The following is a 12,096-nucleotide window of genomic DNA, read 5'->3' as shown; positions in this document are numbered from 1 at the left end:
AGACCTTCAAACTGACAAACAGAATAAACTGATGAAAGAAACTGAACAAGTCACAAAGAAATGGAAAAATATCCCATGCTTGTTGACTGGAAGAACAAATATTGTTAAGATGTCTGTACTATCCAAAGCAATCCTCACATTTAATGCAATCCCTATCAAAATACCAACAGCATTTTTCACAAAGCTACACCAAACAATCCTAAAATATGTATGGAACCACAAAAGACCCTGAATCGCCAAAGCAATCTTGAAAAAGAAAAGCAAAGCTGTAGTAATCAAGACATTACTAAATGGGAGACAGGAATCCATAAACATCCTAGAGGAGAAAACAGGCAGTAACCTCTTTGACATCAGCTGTAGCAACTTCTTACTAGACATGTCTCCTGAGGCAAGGGAAACAAAAGCAAAAATGAACTAGTAGCACTTCGTCAAGATGAAAAGCTTCTGCACAGCAAAGGAAACAATAAAACTAAAAGGCAACCTGCACAATGGGAGAAGATATTTGCAAATGACATATCTGATAAACGGATGGTATCTAAAATATATAAAGAAATTATAAAAATCAACACCAAAGAAACAAATAATCCAGTTAAAAAATGGGCAGAAGACAGGGATAGATATTTTTCCAAAGACTACATACAGATGGCTAACAGACACATGAAAAGATACTCAACATCACTCATCTTCAGGGAAATACAAATCAAAACCTTAATGAGATATTACCTCAACCCTGTCAGAAAGGCTAAAATTGAGTTAATTTTTGTATAAGGTGTGAGATTTAGGTTGAGGTGTTTTTTTGGAGGGTGGGGAGCAGTTATGGATTCCAATTGTTCCAGCATCATTTCTTGAAAAGGTTATTCATTGAACTGGTTTTGCAGATTTATTAAAAATCTGTTGAACATATTTGTGTTAGTCTACTTATGGGTTGTCTATTCTGTTTCATGTATTTTTTTTTTCTGCCAACACTACACTGTCTTGATTACTGTAACTAACAGTAAACTTTACCATTGGATAGAGCTAGTCCTTCCACTTTGTCCTTTTGCAAAATTATTTTAACTGTTCTAGGACCTAGGTTTCTGTATAATTTTAGAATAAATTTATATAATTGTATGTCTACAAAAAAACCTTGTTGGGTTTTTGATAGGAATTGCATAAACCTGTATATCAATATGGGGAAAATTACATCTTTAGTGTGTTCAGTCTCCCAACCCATGAACATGGCATGTCTGTCCATTTCGTTAAGTGTCCCTTTATTTTGTTAACGTTTTGTAGTTTTCAGCATACAGATTAACATATGTGTGTTGATTGGGGTTTTTGTGTGTGTGTGTGACTGTTGATCTTACATTCCTCAAATTAACTGAATTGACTTATTACAGTTGTAGGAATTTTTCTGTAGATACCTTTTTCTATGTAGACAATCATACAATTTGCTAAAAGAGAGTGTTGTTTCTTACTTTCCAATCTTTGTCCCTTTTAATACTTTTCTTGCCTTATTGTGCTGCTTAGAACTTCTAATACTCAGTTGAAAAAAGAACTTCTAATACTCAGTTGAAAAAAGTAGCGAGAGTTGACAACTTTGCTTTTTGTTCCAGGAGGAGAGCATTTGTTTTTTTCACCATTAAGTATGTTGTTAAGTGGTAAGTTTTTTTGTAGATGCTATTTATCAAGTTCAGAAGTTCCCCTCTATTCTTAGTTTGCTGAAAGTTTTTATCAGGAATGGATTTTAGATTTTATCACTTTTTTTTTTGCATCAATATATATAATCATATAATCTTTCTTTAGCTTGTTGATATGGTGGATTAGATTGATTGCTTTTCCAGTGTTGAACAAGTTTTGCATACCTCTAATAAATCTCATTTGGTAGTGATCTATAATTTTTTTATACATTATTGGATTTGATTTGGTAATATTTGGTAGATTTTAAGTTCATGATAGATATTGGTCTGTAGTTCATTTTTTGCACTGTTTTCCTGATTTTGTTATCAGGAAAATACTAGCCTCATAAAATAAGGTGGGAAGTATTTCCTCCCCTTCTATTTTCTGGAAAAGACTAAAGTTGATGTCAATTCTTCTTTAATATTTGGTAAAGCTCTCCAGTGAAACATCTTGACCTGGATATTTCTTTTTTAGATATTTCATTGTGAATTTAATTTCATTAATGGTTGTAAGACTACAAAGATTGTCTATTCATCTTTCTTCATGTTGGTAGTTTGCGGGTTTTGAGGAAGTGGTCTATTTCTGCTAAGATGCCCAATTTATAAGTATAAAGTTTTTCACAGTATTCTCTAATTATCCACTTAATTGATAGAAGATTTGTAGTGGTAGTCTTTGTTCAATCCTGGTATCAGTTTTATCTTTGTTAGTCTACTGTGTATCAACTTTATTGAGCTTTTAAAAGAACTCTTTATTCTGTTGATTTTTCTCCATTGTTTTACTGTTTTCCATTTCACTGTTAAGAATTCTTGAGTATTTCCTGTCTTCTTGCTTTGACAATATTTGGCTTATCTTTTTCTAGTTTTTTTTTTGAGAAAGAAACATGGATTATGGACTTTAGAAATTTCCTCTTCTGTAAAAATTAATGCATTCATGGTATATCTTTTTCTAACTTTTTATTTTCAACCTACCTATGTTATTGTTTTTCAAATGAATTTCTTGAGGATTTCAAATGAATTTCTAGAAATCCATATATCAATTTCTACCTTTTTCATTGGTATATTTAAATTATTTATATTTAAGGTAATTACATCTTAGTACCAAAATGTGCCATTTTATTATTTGTCTTCTTTCTCATACCTTATTGGGGTACTTGAACAAACTTTAAGATTCTATCTTAATTTACAGTGTATTTGAGTACAGTGTTTTGTACATTGCTTTTTAGTAGTTGGTTTGAGTGGATGCTTTGTATATTATAATAAACAAATATAACTTATCTCAATCTACTGGTATTGACATTTATCATTTGAAATGAAATGCACAAAATTTACTTCCACTTAGTCTCCCTTTACCTTCCCACATTTAAATATGATTGTATTCATTTACTCTACATGCACTGTGCACATCATATAGTTTTAAAATTTTTGCTTTAATCTTCACATATGATTTAAGAAAACTATAAGATAGCTTGCTATATTTATCCATTCGGCTGTTCTTTCCTTTTTTAAAAATTGCAAGCCTTTTTCTGTCATTTCCTTTTCCTCTCTTTTTTAAGTTTTTTCATTTCCTTTTTTTCATTTCTTTTCTAATTCTCTTTAGAGATTTTATTTAGCCATTTTTACAGGGTACTTTATCTAGCGACAAATTCCTTAAGTTTTCTTTTGTCTGAGTGTGTCCTTATTTCCCTTTCATTTCTGAAGAATAACTTCACTGTATATGGAGTTTGTGATTGGTAGTTCTTTCTTTCAGCACTTGAAAAATGTTGTTCCACTTCCTTCTGGCACAACTGCTCCCTGCCTCCCTCCTCCAATCAGCCATTTATATTAGTGATTGTACTTTTCAGTTCCGTAATTAACATTTTGTTCCTTTTTGTCATTTCTATTTTCTTTATTTGTTTCAAGAAAATTAGTAATTGCTTGTTGAAGCATTTTTATGATAAGTGCTTTGAAATCTTTGTCAGATAATTCTAAGGTCTGATTCATCTTTGTGGTTGGTGTCTATTGACTATTTTTTTTCCACTGAGTTTGTGATTTTTCCTGCTCTTGGTATGATGAGTGGTTTTTTTTACTATACCCAGGGCATTCTGGATATTATGAGACTCTACATCTTATTTAATCTTTTTTTTTTTTTTTAAGCAGATGTCTCTTTGTTGTAGTGTGGTATGAGGGCTATATGAATATATATGTGCAGCTTCTTGCTGGGTCCCACTGACACCTCTCTGGCAAAATTGAGGCACTGCTTCATACTGCTTCATTAAAGACAGTAGGGTAGAAGTTTAGGTCCTCTCTTGGCCCTGCTGAAACCTTTCTGGCCAAAGTGGGGCATCACCTTCCTCCACATTATTGAAAGTAAGAGTTATATGTTCAGCTCCCTGCTGGGCCCTGCTGATACCAAAAGGGCAAGTAGAAGATTAACTTGTACTTAAAATGAAGTATCAATTATTTCCATCTCATTCAGTCTTATTGATGCAGACAGGGATGGAGTTACATTTCTCTTATAGGCCTCAGTGACACAGGAAAGGGAAGGTAAAGCAGAGTGGTGAGTAGTTCCACCTTGTGCTGTCTCTTTAGTCTTACTGCCGCTGGGTGGGGGTGCAGACTTGGCTCATCATTGGACTCCACTAACAATACCCTGCTGTAGGAAGCAGAACACAGCCTGTTTCCGCTGGGCTGATGGAAAATCAACTACCCACTTGGCCTCACCTACAATATACTGGCAGGTAAATCAGAGCACTATCTGTTCTGTCATGTGGAAGACTGAACGGCTCATCCCTGCCAACAAACACTACCAGGAGAGAAATTCAAAGCTTTGCCATCTGCTTTTAGGGGTAGCAGGGGGTGAGGTGGAAGATCAGCTTCCTGCTTGGCTCTGCTAAAACCATGGGGGAAGTAAGTAGTTTCCCCACTAGTGTTTGGCTGGAGTAGGGTGAGTATTAACAACGGCTTTTGTTCTGTTAGTTCACCCTTGTCCTGGGTCCTTTGGCTTGAGGAGACAGACCTTTGTAGTTTTTTTTGTTTTGTCTGTACCTGTGGGTATTTCCAGGTTAGAGGCTTCATCAGTGTTCTGTTCAGTTTAAATAGGAGGCAAAAAGGAAACCCAGCTAACTCACTGTTGTGTCATTCCTCAAGTCCTGAAGTCCTTATAAAGTCTGATTTCTTCTTCCTACCCTTGAGAGTCTTTCTATGCTTGTTTATTTTGTAATGTCCAGGGGTTTTTAGTTATAAAAGAAAACATCTGGGAAGAATAGGGCTACTATATCTTGGCTAGAACCAGAAGTCTCGTCAGTAGGAATACCTTTGAAATTTGATAAACTTATCGTAATATTATCTGGAGTAATTAATACATGAACCAACAGAATAACAAACACCCCTCCCATCCACAAACGTTTCCTATTATGTTTTAAAAGCACTATAACCACAACAGTGTGGTGCTAGCAGTGGAACTGGTAAATAGATGGATGAAACAAAAGTTCAGGAAAAGACAGACTTGTGTATGTATATGTGTGTACCCAGGCATATGAAAATTTAGTATATGATAAATGAGGCAACTCAAACAAGTAGTGGACAAGATGGCTTTTGCAATAAATTGGGCTGGGAAAATAAAAATATATTTGAAAATATTTTGTAAGTTTAGTCATCCCATATATAAAAATTTATACCAATATAAATTACAGATAAAGAATATTTAAATATTTCTATTTAAAATATTTCTATTTAAAATAAATACACCCAAGGTGGTAGTATATTTAAATATTTCTATTTAAATATTTCTATTTAAAGATTTCTATTTAAAGATTTCTATTTAAAATAAATACACCCAAGGTGGTAGTATAACTGGTATAATTATCTTGGAAAACAGTTTGACTTCATATAGAAAAGCTGAAAATACACATTACTTAAAACCGAGAAATTCCATTCCTTAGTATATACCTCAGACAAACTTTACACAGGATGCTTTTATAAGAATTTTATAACATCATATCTCATAACAGCTCCAAATGGAAGCAAGCTGAATGCCCACTGCGAAGGGGAAGTCTCAATAATTTGTGGTACATGGAGTATTTTACAGCAAAAAAACAAAAAAAGAACAAAAACAAAACCCTCCAAAATCTTAGCCAAAGAAAACACTATGAATAAATCTCATAGTGTTGAACCAAATAAGTAAGGCACAAAATAATTCATTTAAAATTCAAAGAGAAATACAAATATAATATTTAGGGATGTATATAAAAGTAAAACTAAATAAAAGCAAGGAATGGAAAACAATAAAAACTCAGGGTATTGAGTGGAACACATGGGCATAACTGGGCCAGGAATGTATTTGCACTTTATCCCTTAAGCCTTTGGCCAAGCATCCATTGACTATGAGGTGATATATTGTAATTAATAAATACATGCTTAATTCAAACTATGCATGAACTAAATAATAATTTCTGGTGCTAGAAAAATTGTGAAAGATTACCATACCTTATAAAAATTGAATTGTTTCATTAATTGTTCATTAATTGTTTCATTAAAATATATTTTAATGTTTATTTATTTTTGACACCGAGAGAGAAAGACAGAACATGAGTGGGAGGAGAGGCAGACAGAGAGGGAGACACAGAATCTGAAGCAGACCCCAGGCTCTGAGCTGTCAGCACAGAGCTCAAAGTGGGGCTCGAACTCACGGACCAGGAGATCATGACCTGAGCAGAAATCGGACGCTCAACCAATTGAGCCACCGAGGTGCCCCTCATTAATCAATTATAATTTAATAATAAACATACACATATATATTTACTTAATTTAAAAAATCATATATTAATGTCATCCATGAATCATGTTTTTTTGAGGGAATTTCTTGAGGGATAACTCTTATAACTCTAAAATTTCAAAAATACAATGAAAAATTACTTCTTTAGAGGAAAATATTAAAAATATTGGCAATGTTTTTGCTAATTAATTAAGCTAATAAAAAATACATGAATCCTCTAGCTCTTAAATGGGTCAAGAGTTTTGGTTCACTGTTATTACCTTATATATCCTTTTAGGTGATTCCATTTACTAGCATGGCCTCAAGCAATTCTTGGATAAGGACAAATCCCATTATCAACAGAAAGATAAAATTATCTTCCTTCTGAATTTCAGGCTGATTTATCCAATGATTTAATGAGTATTTGGTTATCTGAGAGAGATTTCAAATTATTAAGTCCAAAATTATTCCTCTTTTCTCTCAAATTTATTCCTTATATCTCCTCTTTCAGTAACATAAGCTGGATTAGACCTAAGGTTTCTCCAAACCAAACTATTTTATGAATTTATATCAAGTTCGAATGAGTCATTTGACACTTTTTTTATGCTAGAATGTAATTATTGAATTAGTTCCTGATATTGGCTACACAGAACACCTGACATGTTATAACTAATAGTATATTATTTAAGAGACCAATTACATTAATGGATTTAAAAATAATGCAAGCAAATTAAAAAATAATTTACTAAGATTTGAGTTTATTGAACTCAATTTTGGAAAGTTTGATTAAATCAAGCTTAATGATTTGTTGAGATCTTTACATGTCATTGTTAAGAATTTAACTCAGTACTGTTACCCTTGATTATTGCTACTCAGTTGTTAAATTTTATTTATGTAACAGATAGTAAGTTCAATTCTCATTGGATTGTAAATTGCTCTTACAGAGCATGTTATGCCACATGTTATGCTAGAAGACTAATAATCCATAGGATTTAGTAAAATGTTAAAAAACAGAAGAATGCAATAATGATGTGATTTTCAAAGAATAAGGTCAATTTTTCATTTAATGTACTACAAATTTTAAGTCGCAGTTTGCATACTGTGTTTTCAATGGAACCAGGAAATATTTTCTAGAAGACTGGTACTATTTATAGTTAGTGAAAGCTTACAGGGAAAATAAATTAAAACAAAATAGAAAGATAATCTGTTATGCATTCTAATGCTTTAATACAGTGTTTCTTAAGTAGATTTTTAACGTAGTTTATAGGAAAGGGTTCTTTTTTGATTTTCCGAACATTTTTCATAGAAATGCATTGATAATGGTAATTGAAATCTATCTGAGATATATATATATATATATATATATATATATACTAATTAAAATAGAATAACTGTGAAATAAATGATATCCTAACACACCCAAAGATTCAATAGTACAAAGAAAAAGCAATCCTTCCCCCCACTTCCCTGACCTGTCAAGATATTAAGTCTTTGTAGAGGTGAAAAATGCCATACTATACCTTGATTTCTTCTATTTCATCTGGTACTATCTTGTATGCTGATATAGTCCCACCCAACCTGAAATTAGGAAAAGAAAATATTCTCAAAACCAGCAATAGTGTAAAAAATATATGGACTATTTTTTCCATTAGCATCAAAATGCCACCAGTAATTGCCCATTGCCCACCCCAGTAACCATGACGTAAAAACAACTTTTTATGCTTAGGTTTTCCACATATTACTTAAAAAGTGGTAGATAATGAATGACTACAAAAAGAGGAAATATTAAGTTATATTTTTAACTATAAGTAAACTTCTCTCATTGATACTTTTAATGATGCTACCACTTTTACTGACAGATTCTGTCACAACTAAGATCTATGAAGCACTAATAGCAGACATAGTAGTTTCCTTATTGGTTTGTTTTTAATTAACAGAATTTACTTTTTAGAGTACTTCTGAATTTACAAAAAACATTGAGTAGAAAGTAAAGAGATTTGTTTCCCAGATTTCCCATCACAGTTTTCCTTGTTATTAATATCTTAGTGTTGTACATGAGTCACAATTAATGAACCAATAATGATTTTGCTTCTTTTTAAAAATAATGTATGGAGTGCCTGGGTGACTCGGTAAAGCATCTGACTTTGGCTCGGGACATGATCTCATGGCTCATGGGTAGGAGCCCAGCATCTTGGATCTTTGGTGTTAGCATGGAGCCCTGTGTCTCCCTCTCTCTCTGCCCCTCTTCCACTAGCGCTTTTACTTTCTCAAAAATAAACATTAAAAAAAATAATTTAAACAAGAGTCAGAGAGGTGTGTCCAGCATTGTCCAAAGGAAAGAGATGAGTGTTTTGAGGATTACAATTTAATTCCTAAAATACAATCTTTGTCTTGAGGGAGTGAGGTTATTACATGCCATGTTCACCTGTTTGAAAGTTTTTTTTTTTTTTTTTGGAAAGTAGCTAAGATTTATGTAACGCTTATCATTTGCCAGGCATGTGATGTATCATCTAATTCTTATAACTGTTATCATTGTAAAAACGTGGAAATTGAGACACAGAGTGATCCAGTAATTTTCACAATTGAAGGAGGCAACTGAGATGCACATTAATTGTAAAATATATAACAGATTTCAAATACTTGATACAAAAAAGACTAATTTAAAACAACTGAGGACATTTTAAAACAATATGATGGATATATTGAGTTAAATTATGTTATTAAAGTTAACACCATCTACTTCTTTTCAGTTTTTAAAAAGTCACTACTAAAATTTTTAAATTAAAGATAGCTTGCATTTCTTGGTGATTATCATATATCCATCAAATAGGAACTCTAAGTTCTTAAACTCCAAGATTATTTACCTATCATTACTCAGATTCAGTGCTTAAAAAGGAACTTTCTGATTACTTATTTGACTTTATAAGTATCTCAATTTTAGAAAAGAGAAAATCACAAATAAGGAATTTACACACTTTAGATACTTTAGGATATCATCTCCTGTCTCAAAAGTAAATTAATAAATGACATTTTTGGGGTTGCTGGTGATTAAGTGTCTAACTCTTGAGTTTGGCTGAGCTCATGATCTCATGCTTCATGGGTTTAAGCCTCAAGTCAGGCTCTGTGCTGACAGCATGGAGCTTGTTTGGAATTATCTCTTCCTCTTTCTCTCTGCCCCTCCTCCACTCATGCGTGCTTGCTTATACACTCTCTTTCTCTCTCAAAATAAATAAATAAACGTATAAAAATGACATTCTGGTTTCCATTAAAAAGTAACTTTATCTGGCCAAATGATTTTATTGAAAAGCCTACATTTAAACTCTTTAATATTACTATTTATACTTGCTAATGGAAATAGGGTTCATATCTTGATTTGAGAATTACTTCCTAGATTTAAAGTGCCACAACTGAATGATGAAAACACTCATGACATTTAACTTAATTCATATTATACAATATATATAAGTGATATACCAAAGAAGACCATAGTAAGTAACTAGCAAAAGAGGACATAGCTACTAAAATGAAAAATTATATAACCATTTTTAAAAATTTTTTTAGAGAGAATGTGATTCAGGGACAGGGGCACAGGGGGAGAAGAGAGAGAGGAGAGAGGAGAGAGGAGAGAGAAGAGAGAAGAGAGAAGAGAGAAGAGAGAAGAGAAAGATGAGTGAGGAGCGAGGAGAGAGAGAGAGAGGAGACAGAAAATGAATCTCAAGCAGGTTCCATGCTCAGTATAGAGCCTGATGTGGGGCTCAATCCCAAAACCCTGGAATTATGACCTCAGCTGAAATCAAGAGTCAGACACTCAAGTGACTGAGCCACCCAGATGCCCCTATATAACCATCTGTAAGATGTTTGAAGTAGGCATTTAAAAAATGTTTTCACTGTCAATTATTTAAGTTTTTAAATTAAAAGTTGAGATTGTTGGGATATCAATGAAGAAATTAGAGCAAAAAAACTACTGAAAACTCAAGGACTTCAATTTAGAGTCTTGCAAATAATGGATTAATAATTTTATTCTTTGAGTTTATGTTATGTAATAGATACAACCAAGGGAATGAGGATGCAAAGAAATCACAGTCTTGTATGGGAGCAGATTGAGTAAACAAGTATCTGTAATATAAAGCAGTAAAGTGTCACAACAGAACTAGGCAGAAGTTGAAAGTTTGAAATTATTTCAAAAAAAGAGTTTTTAAAAAAATACCTATCATTGTAAAATAAACTGATAATAACACAAGCAGCCTACAACAACTTTTAAATAAATGGCTATTACAGAAATACTTTTGATTTGTTAGTACAATTATGATTCAAAGATGCAGTGTTGATAACAGTTGACTTCTGGAAGAAAAATTAAAAAGTTGCTATGATAAACTTCAATAAACAACTCATTTTCTCTTGATTAATGTTGACTAACAGTACTCAAATACTGCCTTTCCTGAAATCCCAACCTAGGGAAGGTAAACTTCCAGATTAGTATTCCTACATCAGCTCAAATCAAGTATAATGGTCATTTTTTTTTTAAAGTTTATTTATATATTGAGACAGAGAGAGAGAACAAGCTGGGGAAGGACAGAGAGAAAGAAGAGAGAAATCCCAAGTAGGCTCCACACTGTCAGCGCAGAGCCCAACATGAGGCTTGAACTCACAAACTGTGAGATCATGACCTGAGCTGAAAGCAAGAGTTGGACGCTTAACCGACTGAACCACCCAGGCACCCCTCAATCATAATGGTCTTAAATGTTTTCATTTAATTAATTTATTTTTTATTTGAGAGAGAGAGACAGAGAGAGAGAGAGAGAGAGAGAGAGAGAGAGAGAGAGAGAGATTGAGTGAGTGAGTGGGGAAGAGGGGCAGAGGGAGAGAGAGAATCTTAAGCTCCATGCTCAGCAAAGAGCCTTATGAGGGGCTTGATCCCATGACCCTATGATCATGGACCGAGTTGAAATCAAGGGTTGGATATTCAACTGACTGAGCCACCCAGCCATCTCTGGTTTTAACTGTTAAAAAAAGGCAAGTAAAATATGATTTATTATGAACCTACTTGGATTAAAATGGATATGGGAGATACAAATAATATGCATATGGATAGTATGCTGACAAAACAGTAGGATAATTGTATTCTAAAACAAAGGAGACTTGGAGGGCCTCTATACTATACATAACATAAAAAAAAAATTTAAGCTGATATAACATCAGAAAAAAAATCTCATAAAAAGAAACAATCTAGAAGTAATGAAAAAAAAACAAAGAAACAAACAAACAAAAAAACCGAGTCATAACTGAGTTTAAACAAAGAAAGTTCAGGGGGTGCCTGGGTGGCTCAGTCGGTAAGCGTCCGACTTCAGCTCAGGTCATGATCTCACACTCCGTGAGTTTGAGCCCCACATCGGGCTTTGTGCTGACAGCTCAGAGCCTGAAGCCTGCTTCAGATTCTGTGTTTCCCTCTCTCTCTGCACCTCCCCTGCTAATGCTCTCTCTCTGTCTCAAAAATAAATAAAAACATTAAAAAATTTTAAAAATAAAAAAAAAAGAAAGTTCAAGAATAAACTTACTTCAAACTATCTTTTTTTCCTATTCTGCAACTAAAACCAAATTACGGTAACTTCACCATCAATTTTGTCCCATGAACTGATTACTGAAGATACATTTCTATTTTTGTGGCATCAAGAAACATAGCCAGATTTAAAATACTTATAAATTTAGCAT

The 12,096-nt window shown here is 33.1% G+C and overlaps 1 protein-coding gene across 14 annotated transcripts in view; it reads right to left on the bottom strand.

The window, feature by feature from the left end:
• The window catches only part of GPHN (gephyrin), a 636,202-nt gene that overhangs the window by 358,732 nt on the left and 265,374 nt on the right, over positions 1 to 12,096 (bottom strand). For all 14 annotated transcript variants that reach the window (XM_043556393.1, XM_043556386.1, XM_043556392.1 and 11 more), the window contains one exon: positions 7,908 to 7,965. In XM_043556393.1, coding sequence (XP_043412328.1) covers positions 7,908 to 7,965 — 58 coding nt within the window. The remainder of the gene's footprint in view (positions 1 to 7,907; positions 7,966 to 12,096) is intronic.

This window comes from Prionailurus bengalensis, chromosome B3 (assembly GCF_016509475.1).
Source record: "Prionailurus bengalensis isolate Pbe53 chromosome B3, Fcat_Pben_1.1_paternal_pri, whole genome shotgun sequence".
Taxonomy (NCBI): domain Eukaryota; kingdom Metazoa; phylum Chordata; class Mammalia; order Carnivora; family Felidae; genus Prionailurus; species Prionailurus bengalensis.
This window is presented reverse-complemented; position numbering and strand designations above follow the sequence as displayed.